General features: G+C 35.9%; 1 protein-coding gene across 1 annotated transcript; it reads left to right on the top strand.

The window, feature by feature from the left end:
* Nucleotides 1-7,067: 7,067 nt before the first annotated feature.
* On the top strand, nucleotides 7,068-22,910 carry LOC137806676 (cullin-associated and neddylation dissociated). The gene is made up of 29 exons (XM_068606908.1): nucleotides 7,068-7,267; nucleotides 7,372-7,447; nucleotides 7,530-7,699; nucleotides 8,203-8,413; nucleotides 9,438-9,603; nucleotides 10,339-10,468; nucleotides 10,576-10,690; nucleotides 10,778-10,935; nucleotides 11,028-11,151; nucleotides 11,806-11,856; nucleotides 11,929-12,011; nucleotides 12,598-12,682; nucleotides 12,757-12,858; nucleotides 12,947-13,045; nucleotides 14,710-14,820; nucleotides 14,903-14,986; nucleotides 15,052-15,192; nucleotides 17,608-17,700; nucleotides 17,865-17,986; nucleotides 18,083-18,245; nucleotides 18,336-18,575; nucleotides 19,522-19,770; nucleotides 19,900-20,076; nucleotides 20,172-20,318; nucleotides 20,460-20,576; nucleotides 20,749-20,917; nucleotides 21,441-21,518; nucleotides 21,597-21,735; nucleotides 22,510-22,910. The coding sequence occupies exons 2-29, from the start codon at nucleotides 7,412-7,414 to the stop codon at nucleotides 22,604-22,606; spliced, it is 3,657 nt and encodes a 1,218-aa protein (XP_068463009.1). The 5' UTR covers nucleotides 7,068-7,267; nucleotides 7,372-7,411; the 3' UTR covers nucleotides 22,607-22,910.
* Nucleotides 22,911-24,702: the final 1,792 nt, after the last annotated feature.

Below are 24,702 nucleotides of genomic sequence, written 5' to 3'. Positions count from 1 at the left end.
TTCCCTTCACTACACCACCTTGCTCTGCCGCATCTACCGGAAAAACAGGTATTTTCATTCCTTAATCCTTCTTTGGTCAATGGTTATTGCTAGTTATTTATTTCGATTACACCGTGCATTTCATTTACTAGTTTGTACTGCGTGTATGCTTTTCTGAATTGTGCTTAGTATTTCCATTGCCTTCCCTGTCTTAGTTGTCTTTGAAGATGGACTATAGTTTTGCTTATCCCTAGGCAAAAAAGGAACTCCTTAAAGAGACCTTTGTTTATACCACCCGTTTGAAAATTAGAGAGCTTAGGGAATCGGGGGGTTGTCTAAGCAAAAAACATGAAAGTTTAGTAAAAGTAGTTGAGTGTAGGGAAGGCGAGCCTATATGAAGTGACGAGTCGTCAGACCCTGAGGGTCCATTTTGCTTTTTTTATGCCACATTCTTCACCAAAGTTTTACTTCACCTTCCCTTGTCAATCTTTGAAAAAAAGCTATTAATTGAGCTGAACATGGAACCCGTTTAGCTACATCCGAATAGTTGGGCATTCATCCGAGTTTTCATAATTTTGTGTTCCCAGCTCGGCATTTCACCGACTGTGGAAATCTTCCTTTATTTCTTCGAACTCAAACATTCTAGTCGTGAGTTGTGGGTTTCTCTAAATGGTGCCCCTGGGAGAGGTCTGCTTACCCTCTTCCAGTCATCTTATAAAAACTTTAAAAATCATTTCATCAAAGTCCACGCCTCGGCAGGAGATCTATCCCTATAGAACGGCTTCCCTTTGTATTGGACACCCAATCCCTGATTCCAAAGTGTTCGACGCTTGGAAGACCTGTCCCAAGAGACCAAGGCATTTGTGAATTCTTGGAAGGTCTCAAGGTCGTCTTCGGCACGCCAACACTCTTGACCAAGGAATATCTCCCCAGTGCTCTCAAAGCCTATATCGGTATATCTCCATTCGCACCCTTGAAAGGAAAACTTACTCCAAGACCTCTAAGTATTTTTATTTTTGCAGATAACATGCTTTCTAACATCAACAAGATCGAGATGGTCGAACGTACCAAAAAAATGAGGGCAACTGCGAGCATGAACAAGGATCTTTATTGCAAAAGAGGAAAGCTTCAACTGGTGTTGCTCAGGTCCAATCCGATCAGGACGAGCAAACCACCTCAGGCCTTGTCTCCAAGAGGAAAAGACTAGAGACAACTCCTCTTATTGAACGTTCCCACTTGGATGGTCGAGCCCCCCATCAGAAGATCATCACCATCCAAGAGTGCGAGGTCGAAAGCTCGCACAGGAAAAGCTTATAGGACCCCAATTTCGACGTCCCAACTCATGGTGAGTCGTTATTTTTGCCTGTCAAGGACAAGGCTAGGCTGATGGCTCATGACGACGACCACCTCCGTCACGATGTCGACAAGCTCCTCGGTCAAGCAAGTGCCTTGACTTGCCTAATCAACGTCAAGGTAAAAGATCGAAAAGGGCTGAGGAGTAGAGAATTAAAAAGAACATGGAACTTCATCAAGAAGTTGAATGCCTCTGAGTTAAAGTTAACAACTTGGGTGTTGCTTTGGCCGACAAGACCTAAGAGGGACTAATCTTGGCCGAGGAGAAGGGTAAACTTTCAAATGAGATTGAAAACTTGAAGAAAGAGTTGACACGCAAAGGGGAAGAACTTTCTAAAGCATCTGACTCCTTCAAAGAGGACGTCACCCCAATCTTACCTTGTTGGATTTGAAGCTGCTTTGGAGTAGGATGTCGTTGTCCACCCTACTATCGACTTCTTGGAGCTAGACCCGGGCAAAACGTGGTTGATGGAGAGCTAGTATAGGATACTTAATTTGAACTTTTATGGGCTATATTAACTATTTACTTGTAACTATTAAACTCATTTTTGCTTGGACTCTTTGTTAACATTTATTCGACACTTCAAAACTTTAGATATTTCTAAGATGATTATTATTTTTTGTAATCAAAAGGCTTTACTTATAGCGATATGAATGTATGCACAAATGCTTTGTCGATTGAGCTAACTTGCCTTTTACACCCTAAACATAACATGATCAATGTAATCTTTACTAAACTAGTTGGACGAAAGGCGTAAACGATATCAGTTCTTCAAGAAAGGCTAACCTTTTAAAAATCGACACCTTTCATTTGCTTAGATATTTTCAACACAATTCGTTTAATGAGTCATCAAAAGGTGTAATTTAAGCTCGGTCTTGTCAAGATAATGAGCTTTGACGATATATATCACAAATCGGGGTAGTCTTACCACACAATTACCATATCCCATTCCATGTTAACCCATCTCACAGGGCGTCTGCTCGGACAGCTACGTTTGTTCTGAGATAGGTCGTCTTACCTTGTGTTATTTGGATAACTACACCTGTTTAAACTAATTCATCTCACAAGGCGTCCATACTCGGGTGACTTCATTCGTTATGAGTCAGATTGTCTTACCATGTTCTAAATCAGATAGTTCACCTGTTTAAGCTAATTCATCTCATAGGGCGCCTATACTCAAGTAATTGTGCTTACATCGAGTTAGGACATCTGACTATGTGTCATCTCGAACAACGTCTCCCGCTTAAACCAATTCATCTCTCGGATGAAAGTTCTACCACGAAGTTTGCATATACCTGGCCTTTAATTTGCCCTCACGGTTCATACTGTATGTGGAACTCATACAACTCAACCGCCCAACGAACCATCCTACCTGGGATGTCAGGCTTTTGCAAAACCTTACGGATGGGCAGGTCGGTCATTACAATCATAGTGAAGTTTTGAAAGTAATGACGAAGTCACCAAGCTGTGAACACTACAGTTAGAGCAACTTTTTCGATAGCTTGATATCGAACCTCCGATCCTTGTAGCACCTTACTTATGAAATAGACTAGCTTCTGGATCTTCTCCTGCTTTTGCAAAGTAACTGAGCTAATAGCCCGATCTGTTAGTGAAAAATATAAACAAATAGGGATTCTCAGAGTCGGTTTACAGAGAACTGGGGGACTAGCCAAGTATTCCTTTAACTTGGCGAAAGCTTTTCACATTCATCAGTCCATGCAAAACGGTTGTTTTTCTTAAGACATTGGAAATAATGATACCCTTTATCTCCATTGGCTGATAAGAAACAAGACAGGGCGGTCATGCGTCCGATTAGTTGTTGCATTTCCTTCACATTAGCCACACTTCTCATTTCTATGATCGTTGTGCATTTATCCGGGTTCACTTCTATACCTCTCTCGGTTAATAGGAAATCGAGAAATTTCCCTGCTTCAACTTCTAACACACATTTATTAGGATTTAACTTCAGATTGTACCTTGTTATCGTGGCAAATAACTCTTCCATGTCAGTAACATATTAATCTTCCCTCCCTGAGGTGATGACCATATCATCTACATATACTTGGACGTTGCTCCCAAGCATTGGTGAGAGGATCCGATCCATGAGCCTTTGATAGGTCGCCCCAACATTTTTCAGGCCAAAAGGCATGACCTTGTAGCAATAACTGGCAATCTCAGTCATGAAAATCGTCTTACTCTCGTCTTTTGGGTGCATACGAAATTTGGTTGTACCCTGAAAATGCATATAGAAAGATCAACAAGCGACACCCTAAGGCATTGTCAACCAAGGAGTCCATGCTCGGTAAAGGGTAAGAGTCCTTGGGACAAACCTTATTTAAACCGGTGAAGTTAACACACATAATCCACTTCCCACTCGTTTTTTTCACCATTACGACATTTGCCAACCACTGAAGGTGTCGTTTTTCCCTTATGTGACCAACAACTAGGTGTTTTCGAGTTTCTTCTCGGATGGTGAGATGCTTTTCCTCATTGAACTTCCTTCATCCTTGAACCACGAGTTTAACCTTTTCATCCATCGTTAGCCGATGACATAAAATTTTTGGATCTATTCCAAGCATATCCGCGGACGATCACGCAAAACTCATATTCTCCGAGATAAAGTCGACTATCTTATCCTCTAGTTCCTTACAAAGTGAGGCGCCAAGCTTGAACTTCCTTCCATTTATCTCCCTCTCTCGAACTTCTTTAGCGGACCCAGGTCGCCTCTCGTCGCTAATGTCAGCCTCTGTTGCCCATCCTGGCTCTCCTGGTTGGATAGTAACTGCGTAAGTTCCCCTGTGATTCTTCAAACTACTTTCATAACACTTTCGAGCCATCTTTTGGTCGGCTTTGATCGTAATTACCCCTCCTTCGGACGAGGGCAACTTCATCTTCATATGAGTGGTTGAGGCCACTGCACCCAACCTATTCAAGGAAGGTCGACCTAGAAGCAGGTTGTATGCAAAAGATACGTTGACGACGATGTACTTGACAATGATCGTCCTAGCTGCACTTTCATGAGAGAAAGTCGTCCTTAGTTCGACGTACTCTCATACCTCTACCTGGTCACCTGCGAAACCGACCAAACAACCATCATAAGCCCTTAATTGGTCAGGGGATATTTGCAAATTTGTAAATGTTCCCTAAAACATCACGTTGGCCGAGCTCCCTTAATCAATCAAGACTCTGTGCACTTTTCGTCCTACCGTGATAACATATATTACCACTGGATCATGCTCATGGGGAAACACATATTGTAGGTTAGAACTTGTGAAACAAAGGGAGGGCTCTGTGGGACGATCAAACCTTCTTGTATCTAGGGACATCACTGATCGGGCATATTGTTTGCGTTTAGAGGCTGAGTTTCCACCTCCAGAAAATCCTCCTACGATGGTGTTCAAGTCCCCATGGATCGAAGTTTCATGTGTATGCTTCAGGGATGCAGTTTCCCCTTTCAGTTCCTCCTAGCAACCTCAAGATATTCCTTTAATAAACCCTCTTTGACTAAGTTAGCAGTTGATAACTTAGGGCAATGCATCGCTCGATGTCGTGCCAATAGGCCTTGTGAAAGTCACATCAGATATCTCTTTGCGATCCCAAGAATCAATCTGTCTTTTGTGGAAACTTTAGCCTCTTCCCTACCCCTGCCATGCCTATGAGCTCTTTTAAGGGTACTCGAAACCTAAGCCTGATCGTCGTCTCCTCCCTGGCTTTTGTCTTAGGCTTATCCTTCTCAACAACATACGAAACATACCTCGGGTCCGTTTATTCTGGGTGGATGCTTCATTGCTCTTGGCAAAGTGATCTCGACTGTTTTCCTTGTATCTGGGTTGTTTCGACCGTGAGCTACCGTTTTTCCCGAGCACGACCTCTTTGGCCTTAATATGGGTTGCAACTCATTCACGCACATTGGATAACGTCTTCGCCCGATTCTTGATTAAGGAATCACTAAACGGGCTTGTGTGTCATCCCTTGCACGAAAGCAACGACCACCATATTGGAGTCTAACTAAGACTGCACAAAATCTATTCAAGTATTCTTTGAGTGACTCCCCTTTCCTCTATTTGACATTGAAAAGATCATACAATCATGGGGGGGTTGACCTTGTTAGTCGATAACTGCTCCTTAAACATTCTAGAGAAGTGAAGGAAACAGGTGATGTGTCCATCCAGGATTCCACTAAACCACTACAAAGTTGTTCCTGTGAATGTGTCCATGAACATCTTACATCGAACTGCCTCCGACCCTCCAGAGATGATCATTTGAGCCCTGAACGCTTTTAAATGACTCTTGGGGTCCTCTACACCAAAGAAAGAAGCGATCTTAGGTGTGATATAATGGGGCGACATAAGCTCTTCCATGATTTGTTGAAAGAACTGTTTGGGGTCATCTCTTGATGGCAAATCTGGGGAACGCTCTCGGGTAGGACGTCGACCATGACGGTGCATGTTTCCTCATTGGTCTTGCGTAGCTCCTCGTTGGCATGTGCATGTTCTTCCATATTTCTTCGGGAGGCTTTAATCTCTGCCATGAGGCGTGCCTGGTTCAGCCATGTTTCCTCGCAAAGGCGTTCTTGGTCAGCCCGAGCTTTGGCTCGTAGCCGTTCCTGTTTAGCCATAGCCTCCTCCCGAATTCGCACTTGCTCATGTCGGTATTCCTCATTGGCCTCTTGGAGAGCTTTCATGGTCTCCATAATTTGTTGCAAGGTTGAAGCCTCGCATTCTTCAGATCCTTGTGTTCCTTGTTTAGTACTTCTCATCACGTCAAATTACTCAATTGTAAACGCGGGTGGGTCAAATTTTACCGGGCCCACGATGGGCGTCAAATGTTATCGCCTGCTGACCTTGGTTGGACTTGGAAGTGGGCTCCGAGTTGAAGCGATTGTGCTTGGTATAGTTGAACCAAGATGCTAGCGCTTCGTGACGAAGGGGGTCTACCTGTTGATCACACTCTGATGACCAAGTCAGTGAGAGCATTCAAACTAGAAAATTCTGTATCAATATAGAGTCCTCATAAAAACTTACCTTTACTTAGGGTTTTAAACCCTTTTATAGACATTCTTTCAACAATTTCATCAACAAGAATATAATTTCAACAACAAGAATATAATCTCAACTACAAGAATATTTTGTTAATGTGTATCTTTATTTTTCGGGTACAATGCAACATTATTCCTAACAACTCCATCAATAATTTAAATAATTTTAGGTGCTTAAAAATTTATTCATGGTTATATCACTTGTTTATTTATCTAATATAATTGTATTTATTTTTTATTCCTATTTTTTTTATTAACTTTTGATCTTTGTAATTTTTTTCTTTCTATTTATATTTAGTCATTTTAATCTTATTTTATTCTTTATAAATATATGTTCATTTTATATTTGTACATTTGAAAAATAAATTTTATAGTGATTAAAAGAATATCTACATGTTATAAGACTACAAAAAAATAGTATATTAGGAAGGATTAGAAAAAAAGAGACTTTCTATTTAAGTAATATTTGTTACAATTTTAACTGTAATATAATTTATACATTGAAAAATAACGATTTATTAAAAACTGTAACGGTTTAATATTTAATATAATATTTTTTTCTATGTAAATCGTAATATATTCCGAAACACACAAGTTTTTATTGCATAATAATATAATTACTTAATAAAATATAGTAATAATAATTAAAAATAAATAAAATAATAATAAAATGTAATAGTATGTAGGAAAGAAGTTAAAGTGAATAGGGTTTGATATGAAAGTTTTTACGCCGTGGCATGAGGAGCGAATAGACACTTGCAATCGGTAAAGAGCAGAGAAGAAGAAGGAGTGCATCGGTTTCAATTTCTGATCCATTTTCTTCCTAGGGTTCTGTTCCGCTTCTTCTCGCCATTACCATTTCAGCTTTTCACAATTTTGCAATTCCAAACAATCAGGTTTTCCGCTGCCACTCACACTTCACATCTCACTCTCAATCTAGGTTTTCGCACGTTTCTTCTTCTTCTTCTTTTATCAAACATGTTTCTTTGCTACTTCTCAGATTGCTGAGTTAGATTTCACTCAACTCAAACTGCGGAAACATGGCCAATTTAGCTCTGACTGGCATACTCGAAAAGGTATGCATATAGTTGTTCTGATGTTCATGTACCTATGCATTATATCTGTTTATGTTGAATGCTTATTGATTTCTTCGTGCAGATGACTGGCAAGGACAAAGATTACAGATATATGGCCACATCTGATTTGCTCAATGAGTTGAGCAAAGCGACGTTTAAGGCCGATGCTGATCTGGAGGTAAAATTGACAAACATCATCATACAACAGCTTGATGATGCAGCTGGAGATGTTTCTGGACTTGCTGTCAAATGGTACACATTTTCTCTCTGCTCATTCATTTGCTTCCCCTCACATGTAATGTATGCACGACATTTCGGCTAGTACTAGTATTCCTTTGTTTTTTCATGGTTAAATTGAGCCGGACATTCATTGCTCTAGAGTTTAAAAGGATATTTATGAATAATTTAATGACAAGGTTTTTAAAGGTTTTTGAAAGCTCGGTACCAGAAATATTACTCGTGCAGTATAGGGCACAATTGAAATTACATCACAGTCAAGGGGTATAGGTCAGTTGGCTGAGATGCTTGAGTTGTTGTAAACTCCCTGAAGTGTGTTTAATTGCTATTGATACAAAAAATTACATCACATAATTTAATAAGTCATAGCATTTATTATTGCTGCTACTGATTTGTCTGTAGGTGTTTGTCTTATGTTCTAGGGCATTCAGGTTGCCCCATGAAGATGAGATAACCAATGATAAAACATTAGTGTTTCTTTAGTTTATTTATTACTTCAAATTTGATTGAAATTGCAGTCTTGCTCCGTTAGTGAGGAAGGTGAGTGAGGTAAGGGTGGTGGAAATGACCAGTAAACTATGTGACAAATTGCTAAATGGGAAGGATCAGCATCGTGACATTGCTAGCATAGCTTTGAAGACAGTTGTTGCTGAAGTTTCTACTCAGTCTCTTGCACAATCTATTCTCCAAACCCTCACGCCACAATTGATAAAAGGAATTACTGGTTCTGTAAGTTCGTAGTTTTTCTTAAAATCTATTATTGTATTGCCGGTGCTGTGCTCTGCCATGGCAGGCTGGACCAATGAAAGAGCCCTGTTCTATTGCAGAAATAAGTTTAACTATGCTAAGCTACAAAATACTGATAAATGGATAATTTTCTCTGCCACCTTTTCATTCACAGTAGAAATATGTAGCATAGTACAGAGCCAATCATTGGCTATATTAAGTTTTATGTAACAAAAGGAATCTGGCAAAAGCAAAAAGCAGTACTGACAGTTATAACCCATTTCCACGCCATTTAAAATTATCTGTATAGTGACTCAATTAAAGTCCTTTAGGTTTGCTTGGTCTCTATGTAAGGTCGAGTGTATCGGGTTGTGGTTTTGTCATAGGCTGATGCCACAATTAAACTTCATTGTGCAGATTACTTAATTTGTGTTCCATGGCTTCTCTTCAGTTATGTACCTGTTCAAGAAGACGATAATTGTGTACAAATTTCAATGTCTTTCATTTTCATTCTACATATTTTTTTTTTGCTACCCTTGTATACTCTTTCCATAAATCTGCCATCCTGAAAGCATGAGTTATTAGGTTATCCATCCCACTCTATCATGCAAGATGGACCATTTGAGGTTTAACTGCGGGCAATGCACTAGCCCACCTGCTTTGCTTTGAAATTCAACTTGTTTAGATGAATAACAGTGATACGGATTGAGCTCTAGACAACTGGTTCATACAAGCATTGGTACTGTGTTATGAACCAACTATTCAAAAAGGAACTTGAATGGTTTTATGTCTACATTGTCCATGACTTAATTGACATGTCAGACAAAAAGGGGATTAGATTTATTTTTAGAATTGATTTTAGCCTTGTGGTTTGGTTTGGGGTCTACTCACGCTCACTGGCCCATGGGCTAATCATTTATGAAATTGCTTAGTTTGGTTCTCCTCCTCCTGTACTTAATAATCATGAACTACTTATTTAGTATTTTCTAAGTGACATTGTGTCATAATATAGTCTTCTCGTCTGCAGGGAATGGGCTCTGAGATTAAATGTGAATCTCTGGATATTTTATGTGATGTGCTTCATAAATTTGGGAATCTAATGGCAGCTGACCACGAACTATTATTAAGTTCCTTGCTTTCTCAGTTAAGTTCTAATCAAGCTAGTGTGCGCAAGAAGACGGTGGCATGCATTGGTAAGATAAATTTAAATTTGCTGTATTTGATTTTTCATAGAAAGAATTGTTGATTACTTATTATTGGAGAGTTAGTGTTACTTTTTTGCAGTTTGAGTGTTGTCAATTTTCCTCCTTCACCTTTGTTGAATTCCATTACTGAATTTGTTTTGTACTCAATTTGTACCATTTATGGCTTTTCTTTATTCCGATTTGGACCCTTTTGATTTTTGAAAAATTCACTTACATTTTCGTGATAACTGGAATATGGGGTAAATTTGACTTTGAACTTTATTCGATAAACAAAAATTGGACTCGGACTAAGTTGCTAATCCTTAATGTATTCTATATTGAAAACTATCTTTAAATTCAATGTTTACTTGCAAGTTGGAACTAATCTCTAAAATAGGATTATTGTCATATAATATAATTGATGTTTTTTATTTTTTAAGTCAGTGTTATTTAGCTATGAGCAAATAATTAGAAACACTAATTCGTACATGAAAAAACTGATGATGGCCTCCAGACAAATTTAAGTTCAGGACTTAAATAGATTATTCAAGTCCATGTTTATGTTGTTTGGGATGGAACTTAACTTAATTGAACCCGATACATGTAATTACTAATTTCAAAATGAAATACCTTGAAGCAAGCTGTTTGCAACCCTAAAATGGTCTCAATTTTAATTTGGTTGTAGATGTTGTCAATGAAAGCATAACTGTATTCTTCTCGCTAAATTCTTCTTCATTTTGTCAGCATCTCTCTCTTCAAGCTTGTCAGATGATTTGTTGGCAAAGGCAACAGTTGAAGTTGTTTCTAACTTGAAAAATAAAGTTGCCAAGTCTGAAATGATCCGTACAAATATACAGATGATCGGTGCTTTGAGGTTAGTATTCTCATTAATCCATACCTTGTGCTTTGTTTTATTTTTATATTGAGAATATTGAGAAGGAATATTTTTCTTGTTATCAACAAGTTTGAACTAATTTTCAGTCGGGCTGTTGGCTACCGATTTGGGCCCCATCTTGGAGACACTGTTCCAGTGCTAATTAATTATTGTACTAATGCCTCGGAAAATGATGAAGAGCTTCGTGAGTACAGCTTGCAGGTGCCATGTTTGTTTATTATCAGTAACCTCAGTACTCTGAAGTGTATTATACTACTGTCTTCTGAATGATGTTAAAATTTTACTAAGGCACTGGAAAGCTTTCTCCTAAGGTGTCCAAGGGATATTTCTGTTTACTGTGATGAAATTCTTCATCTGACACTAGAATATTTAAGTTATGATCCAAACTTCACTGACAACATGGAGGAGGATACTGATGATGAAGGTCTTGAAGAGGAGGAGGATGAGTATGTTTTTTTTATTCACTTAGCTGCAGTATGTTTTTAATATTTGCATGATATTCTTCTTTTTAATCATCCCAAAATGCCACCTTTTGCAGTGAGAGTGCGAATGAATATACAGATGATGAAGATGTCAGCTGGAAAGTTCGCCGAGCAGCAGCTAAATGCTTAGCAGCATTGATTGTTTCTCGTCCAGAGATTTTGTCAAAACTGTATGATGAGGTAGTTATGCTATCTAGGCCTTATTCATCTCTATATAAATATTCCATTGCTCCCTTTATTTTGAAATTCTTTGTAAGTGGGTTTATGCCCAACTCAACCTCACAAAACCGACTTATAAGGTGAAATTTACATCTCATTTATATATTATAATTTGGTCTCATCTCTAGGCGATAAACACACCCCCTCACGTTGAGAATGAACATCTCAGATGTGGGATTAGATATTTGTGAGTGGTCTAATAGGAGCCCTATAGAGAGTGATATAGCAACTCCAATCAACTTTACTAGGATAGGTTCTGGAATGACTCAAATACCATCTCAGTAAGTGAGTTTATGCCTAACTCAACCTCACAAAACTTGATTGTAAGGTGAGGTTTGCATCCCAATTATACAGTATAATTTGGTCTCATCTTTAGTCAATATGAAATTTTCAATAGAAATATTGCTGTTCTTATTTTATGTATCTCTTGGTATTGGATAAATATTAGAGTTACTAGTTCCATAGTTTGATTATATATTGTTTATATTCTTACGCCCTTTTAAGTTTTTTATTCCCTAGAAAACCAGTTTGTGTTTGCATGTATACCTGTTTGCTCCCTCTTATAATATTTAGTTGCACGACTTTCTAACTTTGAAATTTAAATCTATCTTTTAGGCTTGTCCAAAACTAATTGACAGATTCAAAGAAAGGGAAGAAAATGTGAAGGTAGGCCCAAATAAAGATTTTAATTGTCATCTTTACTGCACAAGGTTGCTTTTTAACATGATTATGTTGCAGATGGATGTATTTAATACTTTCATTGAGCTCTTGCGCCAAACCGGAAACGTCACAAAAGGGCAGATTGATGCAAATGAAATGAGGCAAGTGGCTAATCCTTTTCCTACTGCAAAATCTCTTTATTTCTAACTTTAACTTCATTTCTTTTGATGTTTGAAAATGGATGTGTTTAGTGTGTGTGATAATCTATAATTAAATTTATTGTGCACTTCTAGACATAAACTTAAGATGCACACTCAATAATACTACTGTATGTAAATCTTAGATGAATATTTTAGAAAGACCAAGTAGTAGCCTCCTTAAGATTTGTTATCCAGCAGAAACTCTGGTATGATATGTACCTATATATTTTTTGCTGCTTATATGGAGGTGACAGCTAACAGAATTTGGATCCGAATATTGTTCTTTAGTGCAGGTGTATGAGAAAATTATTTTTTAATATTATCTTGTCAGTGTAACTATAACAACTGCTTTTAGGTGCTCATAAATATACGTCCAAATTTTAATGTCACCTTTGGTTTAATGACTTTTATCTGTTTTTCAAGAGCAATACAAATTAACTTCTACAATGGTTATTACTTCAGCTTTTCCTATATACAAGGCTTGGTTTTACTGTAAGTCATGAAATGTAGCAATTATTGACTGTCTTGGGGCTGATATGCAATGCAGTCCTCGATGGTTGTTGAAGCAAGAAGTCTCAAAGATTGTCAAATCTATAAATAGGCAGTTGCGTGAGAAATCTATCAAAACAAAGGTAGTAGTCATCAAAAGTTGGTAATTGGTTTTTATTATATTATTGCCGAATCTTAAGCATCACTGTATATGCAGGTTGGAGCCTTTTCTGTTTTGAAAGAACTTGTGGTTGTATTGCCGAACTGTCTTGCGGACCACATTGGGTCTCTCATTCCAGGGATTGAAAAAGCATTAAATGTAGGCAATATTGGTTTCAATTATAATTTATCTTAAACTCAGCTTGTTTTCCAGTACTGATTGCTTTGTCTTTTCTTTTGAATTTCAGGACAAATCATCCACCTCAAATTTGAAGATTGAGGCTCTAACATTTACAAGATTGGTGTTATCTTCTCATTCTCCTGAAGTTTTTCACCCTTATATCAAGGTAAACAATATTATTTGTTTAATTCAATCTTTGAATTGGTTTTTGTGAAGCTTTACCTCTTGTGTTGTAGCAACAATCCAGTTACAGTAATGGATGAGCTTATCATGTGAAAATGTAAATATATATCTGCTGTTAAAATTTCTAAAGAAACTAGATAAACTGAATCTGTAATTTGTTATTGATTTTTTGTCATCGAAGAAATGAGTGCAAGAGTGTCCAGGTTCAATGTATGTGGACACTAACTAGCTGTCTTAATCTAAACTGATGAGAGATACAATACAGCAGGTTACAGTAAGAGTCTGTTCCCACGAGTACACTAGACTATATACTTTAACATAACCCCATAAGCTGAAGGTGTGTCTCCTGAAGTTACTTTCAGCTTGTCCCTCAAGAACCGGAAGGGTCTAGGAGAAAGAGATTTGCTGAAGAATCAACACATTGTTTGTTGATCAAAAGGGATATGCAGAACTTTCAAAGTGTTGTTTACAACTTTCTCATGACGGAAAAAGGCACCAAGCTCAACATGCTTCGTTTGAGCATGAAGAATTGGATTATGAGAGAAAGCAACTTTGCTCCTGTTGTCACACTAGATAGTAGGTGCTGAAAGTGGCATTTTTAACATCTTGAGTGGAGTTTTAAAACAAAAGAAAAAACTTGAGCAGCACTAGTGGTAGCCTTCCGTGCAGGACCCAGTACCAATAACTCATATCTCCAAAATTTGAAAAGTAGGTCATATTTTTAGTTTATGATTTGTGGGTTGGACTGTTTGTCACACTGCTTATAATAATTTAGATTTGAAAAACACTAGAATTGATACTTGAAAAAGTGGATTATTTTGTGATTTTCCAATATATGATATCTATAGCCTTTATTATTGTGTTGAATTCAGAGAAGACCCCACAAAATATGCTCCTTTGAAATTATTATTACTCATTCTAGTGTTTTTCCTCATTTTTTTCCAGATTTTTAATTTTATATTCGTTTGTTATTAACTTATTGTTTTAGTTCACCATTTCTCTTCCTTTTTTTTTCTTATTCCACTGATGGAGTATGTTGATCATCTTAAAGTAGCTACTAGTGGTTAAGTTTGTTCAATATTCTTGTTTTCATACAATAGAGGTACTTTTCCTAAATTACCCTCAATTATATTTGTTGAGAATGTGCTTAGGTTTAAAGATAAGGGTATTTTTGAAATAGTAGCATTAAATAAGGTTTGGGGAATGAAATATGCTTATATTTTAGTCCACCTGTCAACCCTTTTTTGCTTATATTTGAGTCTAGAGGGAGTGTATGCGATGAGGTTTTTGTTCAATGGTTTCTTTGACAAAGTGTCATTACCTAGTTAACCTAGTTGTGTAAAATTCAATCTCTTTGCCATTCCAGTGTTATGACTGATTTGGTTTTGTTTACTGCCAGACCAGACCAGTACACACAATAGGCAGTTGTAAAAAGTCTTGTTTTTCTCCATCTTTTATGCTCAGTATTGGGTCTTCATGAGAGGGGATGTGTCAAAATAAATCCTTCCCTTTGGTTGCATAATCCTTTACTTGAAGCAATTCCTTGATAAATTGGTTTAAATTTTTCTGTCAAATTCTTTGATGCAAGGCAGTGACTGACATATGGCTGCATTTTGAGATCAATTGCATTTATGTTTCTGCTCGTAGGCTCTTTCTGCTCCAGTTCTCTCAGCTGTAGGTGAGCGTTATTACAAGGTCACTGCAGAGGCCTTGAGAGTATGCGGAGAACTTGTTCGGGTTGTGCGGCCAAACATTGAGGTATGTCTATATTTTCTTTGGTTTTAGAAATAATGTTTAGTCCTATATCTAATCTAACAATCAGAATGACATTGTTGTGTAGGGGTCTGGTTTTTTTTTCAGACCATATGTTCAGCCCCTATATAATGGCATTATGTCACGCCTAATAAACCAAGATCAGGATCAGGTTAGTTGGATAATTTTAGAAGAATTCTTATCTGTTTCATCATATATAACCTTTTTCATCTGCAGGAGGTTAAGGAGTGTGCTATCTCCTGCATGGGACTCATTGTGTCAACATTTGGTGACCATCTAATTGCAGAATTACCTGCATGTCTTCCTGTGCTTGTTGATCGGATGGGAAATGAGATAACTCGACTTACTGCTGTTAAGGTTTGTTTGTGGAATATTGTGCATTAAGATTATTGTCTTGGTTTGCAACTTGTCTATTGTGATGTTGAAAAGCTGTTTATTGAATAATAATAATTAAATTTTTAAGGTTTAAGAGGTTGACTTCTTGTAGTGTATCCAAAGTGTATACTTTTTTTCTTGTCATGATTATTAATTTAGATAAAGGTCTAAATCTTTTCATATAAAATCACTTTTTAAATGTTAACTATTGTGTAATGTTTGTGAAATATGATATTCCTTTTATTTCAACATAATAGTTAGTTAGAATTTATTCCAAATTTTTTATTTTTTGCAATACTCTTTAGGTGTCCCTTCCTCCTTTACACGATCCAGACTAGGGTTGTTTGAAATCCAAACAAACATGTTTTTGTGGGAAAACTTGGGAAAATTTAGTTGGGTTCTTTTTGTTTTTAACTAGATTAGCTGGTAGGTTCAGTTTCTAATTTCTTGAATTTTTTTATAGTCCCTAATCCAACCGGCCTTGTTGTACTAGGGAGGAAGAGGCACCCTATGTCTCCCTATATTTTTTAAGAAGTAATATGAAAAAGATAGCTTGTGGAGGTTTACATACAATTATTTTTTTAAATCTTACTTTACCTACTATTAAGTGTACTTTAAGTCTGAGTCAACCTTACAAAGTCGGTTTGTAAGTTGTGTTTGCACCCACTTATACTATGTTCTTATGATATGAGATCTTCAACATACCCTCTCATGTTGAGACTGCATGCGTGTGAGACTATATATTTATGGATGGTCCGATAGCGGCCCGATAATGGGTGACCTAATAAGCCCAACAAACTCTTGCTAGGATGAATTCTAAATAACTCTAATACCATATTAAGAAATAGATTTTAAGTTTAACTCAACCTTACAAAACTGGTTCATAAGGTGAGGTTTGCACCCATTTATACTCAACGTATTCAATTTTCGGTTATGTCGGCGGCGCCATGGGGGAAGGCAGTGGCGATGCGGATTTTGCATGACGGTTGCTTTTGCCATCTCGAAGTGGTAACAGAAAGCGGAAATATCCAAAATAGTGGAGAAAAAAAAGGTGGCAGTGGCGGCGCACACTGTGACGACGACAAAGCATGACGAAGAAGGAGCTGCAGCGGTGCTGCGCATAAGGAAGGAGTTGTGGCGCATGACCTAAACCTAATTTTTAAGAAACTTAAGTTTTGGCCAAAGGCCCATTTCAACTTTAATCTAATAAAACCCTAATTAAAAATTAAATATAATTTAAATATTGAATGCTCTAAATGGTGTGCCGCTGAAACCCTAATTAAAAAATCATAACTCACTTAAAATTAGGCTTTTCGGTCCTATTTTGGACCCATTTAAAACATTATAACTATTTTCATACACACCACAATTAGGCTTCTATTTTGGGCACATTTTTTGAAACCTAATTCTGAAAAAACCTTAACTAATAAAACCCTAAAACTCTAATTATTCAAATAAAATTTGAATGTGCTGCGGCTGCATCAACTCTTAAACCCAATTAAGAGTTCAATTAAAACTAGGTGTTTTTGGGCCTATGTTTGGCCCAAATTAAAACATTATACTTATTGCAATCCACAACACATCTTTTTATCTTTGCCACAACACCTTCTGCCCGTTATGATTTCCGTTATAACTTTATAAAGGATTTATGGAGTCTTCCATATGATCCGATATCGATAACACTGCTTATACTATAAAATTTCATTATCTCTAGTCCGTGTGTGATTTCCAACTCATACAATTATTTTGATGTATTTTTTTATGGAGTGAAAGCATTATATTGGTGTAGTTATAATATTAGTCAAGGGACAACACATTCTAAAAATATATGGAGACTAAAAGTTTATATATACATTGTATTATTTGTTTTAAAAATATATTTGGTCAAACTAAGCCCTTGCCATTAATTATTTTATTCATACTGCTGCTATGTCCTTGTCGTCCTTTTCATCTCAAATGAAACTTAATCATGTGAATGGATGCCACTGTTGGATTTTTGTCTTGATATTGGCAACTACAAAACTTACTGAAAATGCAACTTTAAAAATTTGCAATTAAATAGATTTATCAGGTTTGTCACCACTGAAGCTTCGTGAGATTGTTTTCTGGTGCTTCACAACTAGGCCTTTTTTGGGTGGAACCAAGTGGAGCTGTAGAATTCAGTCAGAAGAGAGTTATTTTTTGTCGATGTCTCAAGGATCAGGATTTTAAATCAGTTTTGGTGCAAATTTTTCTACATACCCAACCTAACCAATCTGGGGATTAAACTCTTCCCTTATCCAAAGTAGTGGCAATTAAATGTGCAATTATTTAAATTGAAATATTTTAGTTGTTTTTTCTATAAGTACTTGTGTAGCTAGCTGCTGATGTCTCTTGAATGTTACCATTCTTATGCAGGCATTTGCCGTCATTGCCGCTTCTCCACTTCGGGTGGATCTGTCATGTGTTCTGGAGCATGTGGTAGCAGAGTTGACTGCATTCCTTCGAAAAGTATGCTATTCTTCTCACTATAATATGTTTATCAGCTTATGATGCATTTTCTTGAAATTTCATGTAGGTGATTTTATTTTAAGTTCAATTTGCTTATATTCTTGAGAGTTTCCCACTGTAACATGTGAAATATGCTAAGCCTTGTTTTACTGGTTTACAAACAGGCTAATCGTGCTTTAAGACAGGCTACCTTGGGAACCTTGAATTCACTTATAGTTGCTTACGGTGATAAGATTGTGTTGTCTGCTTATGAAGTTATTATTGTAGAACTGTCTGGACTAATTAGGTTTGTCTTACTAATCTACTTTCTGTACATTGGTATAGGTTATATGGAATAATTGTTTCCATTTTTTGTTGCTTAATTTTGTTGCTTGTGTTTCAGTGATTCTGACTTGCACATGACAGCTCTTGCCCTGGAACTCTGCTGCACATTAATGGGTGATAAGAGGTCAAATCAAAGTATTGGTTTGGCTGTTAGAAACAAAGTTCTTCCTCAAGCTCTAACATTAATTAAAAGCTCATTGTTGCAGGGGCAAGCACTTTTGGTAAGTTTTACACATGTGCCTGATCTTGTCCCAGTTTATATGAAGTGTTATATATGCATTATAAGGGTTTTCTTTTGCTTATTGCTACAGGCTTTGCAAAACTTTTTTGCCGCTTTAGTCTACTCTGCAAATACTAGTTTTGATTCTCTGCTAGAGTCACTACTTGCCTGTGCTAAGCCTTCTCCTCAGTCAGGTGGCATTGCTAAACAAGCTTTGCATTCGATTGCCCAGTGTGTGGCTGTTCTATGCCTTGCTGCTGGTGATCAGAAGTGTTCATCTACAGTGAAAATGCTCACTGACATTCTCAAGGATGACAGTAGTTCTAATTCGGTAAGTTTTTTCTCTCGAGTTTCTACTGTTACGAAGCACCGATACTTCAATTTGCTTCATGTATCCATACTGATACTTATCCATGTAGTACTCAAACATGTGAAGCACCAATACTCTAATTTGTTTCATGTATCCTACACCGATACTTTTGGGTACTTCGTTTATACATGTATGTGAATTTTCCAATCTCTTAAAACGTTTATATCCAATAAAACTACAAGAAATATATAAGTTTGGGTAATATAGAACTATAGGAACGTTGTCTCTTTGTAAAACCAAAGTTGTCTTTATGAATTATTTTTGAAAAGTAATGAGATTGATAGTGTTATTTCTATATGCAATAGTACAAAGTAATTTATGATGACAAGGATTTAAATTTTTTTACTTGGAATAATACCTGAGAAATGTGATTTTGTTTGGTATTTGCACACTTGTAGTTGTATATTTATTATGTTTTATTAATTTTTATACATTTTTAAATATATATCTTGCACGCATCATATCCTATCATTTTAAAAATAATTGTATTGACATATTGGATACGCTTATCTTATATGTGCATCGTCAATGTTTTCTCGATAATCCATCTCCTTAGTATTTACTATTTATGTTGATACAGCCTGCTTTAATTCAATCTGATCGTACAGTTTATAAATGTTAGTCTGCTATCACTTTTATCCTGTGATTTCCAGTTTCTCTTCTCTATTTTTTTTTTCAAATGGCTATGGTCTCTGTTAGAATACCTTCAATAGTATTTTCAACTAATAGAATATCATGCTATCATGGCATATTTTATCATCTTATGAAGATCTTCAGAATATACCATAGAATTCTTGTTCCCAACACTGCTCTCCATTAGGAAATAAAGTACATTGCTTCAAAAATAGATTGTTCATGTCTTCTGTATTTAGTGGTCATTAATGTTTTTCCCTTCTAATTTTCAAAGGCTAAGCAGCACCTTGCCCTTTTATGCTTGGGGGAGATTGGTAGAAGGAAGGATCTAAGTACACATGAACACATAGAAAACATTGTTATTGAATCTTTCCAGTCTCCTTTTGAAGAGATAAAGTCTGCTGCCTCATATGCTCTTGGTAACATTGCTGTTGGTAATCTTCCAAAATACTTGCCATTTATCTTGGATCAGATTGATAATCAACAGAAGAAACAATATCTCTTGCTTCATTCTTTGAAAGAGGTTGTCTTACAAACTCTATCTTGTTGGTTGTGATTTCTTTCTATTATTAAATATATACAGTATCAAGATTTTTCACAAATGTTTAGTTTAATATTAATATACACAATTCTCTCGCCCCCTACCTGACAGGTTATTGTGAGACAATCTGTAGATAATGCAGAGTTTCAAGAGTCCAGTGTGGAGAAAATACTTAATTTACTCTTCAACCACTGTGAAAGTGAGGAAGAGGGAGTGCGCAATGTAGTGGCAGAGTGTTTGGGCAAAATTGCACTTATTGAGCCTGTAAAACTTGTTCCTGCACTCAAGGTATCTAAATTTTCTTTTGGTATCCTGTACTTGGGCCTGTGTTTTACATCTTTCAAACTTGATAATTGTGTTTGTATGTTTTGAAACTTCTATAGGTAAGAACAACCAGCCCAGCTGCATTTACTCGAGCTACTGTTGTCATTGCTGTGAAGTACTCTATAGTTGAACGTCCAGAGAAGATAGATGAGATCATATACCCTGAAATATCATCATTTCTGATGCTTATCAAGGATAACGACAGGGTGAGTTTTTAATCACGTTACTGAATGTTAAGAAATATAACATGCTATGCTATTTTTGTTAGTTGTGTATTTGTTCCTTATATTGCGATGGTGTATTAAGTTTGAACTCAATTATTTCTGGTTGTTATTATGAGCATGCAGCATGTTAGGAGAGCTGCTGTTTTGGCTCTGAGCACATTTGCCCACAATAAGCCAAATCTCATCAAGGGGCTTCTTCCTGATCTGTTGCCCCTTCTATATGATCAAACAATTGTTAAGGTAACCTGAATGTGTTACACTCTGTTCCATATGTTTCTGTTGTGTATATAAATTTTACAATAAAAGCACTTTATATTCCCTGTGATTCTATGAATTTAATTTAATTTTAACAATGGATGAGTCTACTCTAAAGATGGGAGGTGGTCTGATTTTTATAATGAAATTTTGACAGCAAGAGCTCATAAGGACGGTTGATCTTGGTCCTTTCAAGCATATTGTGGATGATGGACTTGAATTGAGGAAGGCAGCTTTTGAATGTGTAGACACATTGCTGGATAGTTGTCTTGATCAAGTGAACCCTTCATCATTCATTGTTCCTTATCTTAAATCTGGTTTGGATGGTGAGCACTAGTTGTAATCTTTTCTTCATCACTGCCGATTACATTTTGTTTGTTCTGATTCACTTGTGCTAAAGGAAACCTGGTGCACAATACTCTATCTGTCATAGCCTTACTCCTGCTATAGTCTGCTTCAAGGAAACCTGTGAAAGCTCGCCTTCTGTGATTCACTTTTCTAATAATTTTAATTTCATGTTGACAGTTGATATATTTTCTTTAGATGAACTCTATCTTTCATCCGTTTTCCATGGCATCATGGCACAAATGCAATTTTTTATGATGATTTGTGTACTAATTTTATCCGGGGAAAAAAACTAGTTTTGTACTAATGCTACTAAACAGCACTTGGAAATTGTGTTTTCTAGACTCTGTATAATGCGGGAGCTTTTAGCATTTTGGCTTCCCTTTTTTCTAGTTTTGTTGGCTACATTATTGTACTGGTAATGCTCAATGGATTCAGAATCCAACCTTATTTTTCCGTTTCTTTGTTGGTACTAATTTTAAGGATATATTTGTGTTTTTTCAGATCATTATGATGTTAAAATGCCGTGCCACTTGATACTTTCAAAACTAGCTGACAAATGTCCATCTGCAGTCTTAGCAGGTTGATTTTCCCTCTGTCGAAGTATCAAGCCTTTTCCCTGTTGCATCTCTCTTTTCTAACCCGCATTTTATGTTTCAGTGTTGGATTCATTGGTTGATCCTCTCCAGAAGACTATTAATTTTAAGCCGAAGCAAGACGCTGTCAAGCAAGAAGTAGATCGTAATGAAGACATGATTCGTAGTGCACTACGGGCTATTGCATCCTTGAATCGCATAAGGTATGTAGTTTGACCTGTTTGCGAACCCAACTAATTGTCTTTTGCTAAGGCTTAATAAATCAAATGAAAAAGCATCTCAGTAAAATTAATGCCGTAGAAATCTAGAAAGGTAGTGTATAGCCAGCTATTAAAAGGAAAAATTCGACCTAACAATTCTAGGAAAGGCTTTTAGATAAGCTATTTTTTCCTCCTTTTTCTTCGCTATTCCAGCCTGATACCCTAAAGAATTTTTAATTTAGAAGTAACCGTGAAGCTAAAAAAAATATAAATTACTAAATAACCTTAATTTTTTTTTTTTTTACTTTAAATTAGCTTTTAAGACTATAGCCAATCGCCACTTGAGAATACTCAGATCAGGTTGTGATATTTTCTTCTTTTTGTAGGCAAAGTTTATGTTTTGCATCTTAACTTAGATTTTTCATTGAATATCAAGTGGTAATAGTATTATTAATTGAAAAGGTTATAAATAACAGTATGTTACAAACTGTAACAAGATTACTGTTTAAAGTGGATAACTTTTGTTTCAGCCCATGAAGGCATTTTGAAAACACACGCAACTATGCTAAGTGTTGTTATTTTTACAACCATATTAAATCTATGTGAGACAAGAACAAGAACCATTTACCTTTTCTCCGACAAATATAGTAGTCGCGTTTTACAATTCCCTCATTTTCTGGTAGTGGATCTGGTTATTATTGAAGTGAATCTTTCCTCCTTTATGTTTCTCCTTATTTTTGTCTCTATGTGTATTTTTTTCTACTTTGCTTTATGCAGCGGAGGAGATTGCAGTGTCAAGTTCAAGAATCTTATGAACGAAATATCGAAATCACAAACTCTTTGGGATAAATATTATTCAATCCGCAATGAATGATTCACATACAGCTTTAATTTCTCTCAATCATAGTTCTGGAAGGAGTGTTGAAATATATCACCTACCAAGACATCTCCGCTGTTTGATGCAGAAGTCTGGAAAACTTGTTCATTTCATTGTAACATAGGAGAATTCGATGCTAGCAATCGAAATACTAGTGGTGATTTCTTGTATAGGACGAAATGTTTTGTCTTTTTCTGTATTTATTTTTGTTTTTACTACATTATCTGATTATCAGTTGCCGGCCCCGATTGCCTTGGGAAAAATTTAAACCAAAAGGAAAAAAATTTAACATATTACGAAATCATTGGAGTTTCTTACCATAATTTTTTCTTGTGGGTTAACTTTACCTGAAAGTCTCGTGCATAGCTGGTAAAGTTCTTCGTATTACAACCTTGTAGAGTATCTCAGTCTAACCTTTTCTCGTTCATTAAATTGAAAATATTAGAAAACCCTTTTTTAATTATGTATGCGTTGACCATATCCTTTCAATTTGACTATACTGTACCGACTTCCTATTACTATGGGCTATGTATTTATAATTTGCTAATTGATCCTTAAGGTTTTGGCTCAAGGAAAGAGGGAGAGGAAGTAAATAGAAAAAATTATGAGGAATATAGTTACACAGTACACATAATTTTTTTATATATTTTACAGTTTATATTATTGGTGTTAATTATTACTGTTACCATTATTAATATCACTTATATAAAAAGATTAGTGGCAGAAGGAAGTGAGTTTAACATGAATTATTCAAATAAGGTGTTAGTGTGGTTAGAATGATAAAAAGTATAGATGAATAAATGATTATTTCAGTTTAATTAATGATCTTAATTGAGATTTAAGCCTATAAATGAATTATATATTTGGAGGAAGAATTGTCAGTGAGTTTATTATACTTCATTGCTATAAAAGAGCAAATGTCACTCTTTAGATACTTATAATAAATGCTTTCTAAGGTTGGTTGTGAAGTGCTGAGTCATTTTAAACTTTATGATTCAATGGAGCTTGTAGCAAAATGTAAGGTTGAGAGGAGTTTGATAATAATATTTTGGATTGGGTTGTTTTGAATGTGAAAAGATATTCATGTAATAGATGGTTAATAATGAGGTTGACAATTTATATGTATGTTGTTTTTTCCCATGTCTTGAGGCGTTTGATCTGTTGGAAATCAAATTGGAGCACTTCGCGTATTTTCTTTTGTTTGGAGAAAGAAGATTGACAAACTAATCGCCCAAATCCTTTGAAAAGTGTGAATGTGACTATAATGTGATTCAACTTTACACCCTACAAGTTATATTTGTCTACTTTGTTGTGGTAGAAAGAATAGTTGAGTGGATAAAAAAATTGTTGAAAGAGGAAAAAAAAAAGGAAATTAAAGTGCATCTATCTGGAGAATAATTTCTATAATTTGGAATTCCCGATCTTATTTTTATAATATGTGGTACATAATATTTAGAATATCAATATGAATAATAAAGTTGGTTTCTTGCTACTTTCTATTATATCAAAACCTGGATGATAAATCACATATTACTCTAATATTTCTGTTTCTGCTATGGTAAAAAATAACAAAAATGGAAAGAAACAACATTTTCTCTTATTTTTCAAATTTATTAACTATATTGAACGGTGGGATACTTGACTTAGAAAAAAAAATTGATAGTCACTGATTTTATTATATAGATCATAATAAAATCTGAACTTTTTTTTACTGAGAATTAAATTAGATTATCTAGGGCACAAGTACAATTAATAACATCAATTGTGGGATTTGATTCACCTTTGTCGTTTTTTTGGTGGAAGGTTACTTACCGTTTACAATTAATTGAAAGAGAAGTTACTCACCGTTTACAAGGTTACTTACTATTAATTATTTTTACTATTGTTGTCTCCTAGAACCACTATATTATATATATATAGTGGCTTCCTTCAAGCAATGTAACACAACAAAGAGCAACATACACTTGCTTTCTCTCTCCTTTCATATATTCTCTATTTCTTCTCTTGGGTATAAGTGTTTAACCCATATAAAGAGAATATTTGTTTTGGGACTATTTATCTATTAGTCTGAGAGGAATTCATTGTACTCACAG

The sequence above is a fragment of the Phaseolus vulgaris genome, chromosome 3 (assembly GCF_051622355.1).
Source record: "Phaseolus vulgaris cultivar YP4 chromosome 3, ASM5162235v1, whole genome shotgun sequence".
Taxonomy (NCBI): domain Eukaryota; kingdom Viridiplantae; phylum Streptophyta; class Magnoliopsida; order Fabales; family Fabaceae; genus Phaseolus; species Phaseolus vulgaris.
Note: the sequence above shows the minus strand (reverse complement) of the source record. Positions and strands in the feature narration are given on the sequence as shown.

Coding starts and splice junctions, on each gene's coding strand:
- LOC137806676 (XM_068606908.1), top strand. CDS start 7,412: ATGGCCAATTTAGCTCTGACTGGCATACTCGAAAAG. Junction 10,691..10,777: donor TTCGTGAGTACAGCTTGCAG/GTGCCATGTTTG, acceptor AATTTTACTAAG/GCACTGGAAAGCTTTCTCCT. Junction 20,077..20,171: donor AACTTGTTCCTGCACTCAAG/GTATCTAAATTT, acceptor AAACTTCTATAG/GTAAGAACAACCAGCCCAGC.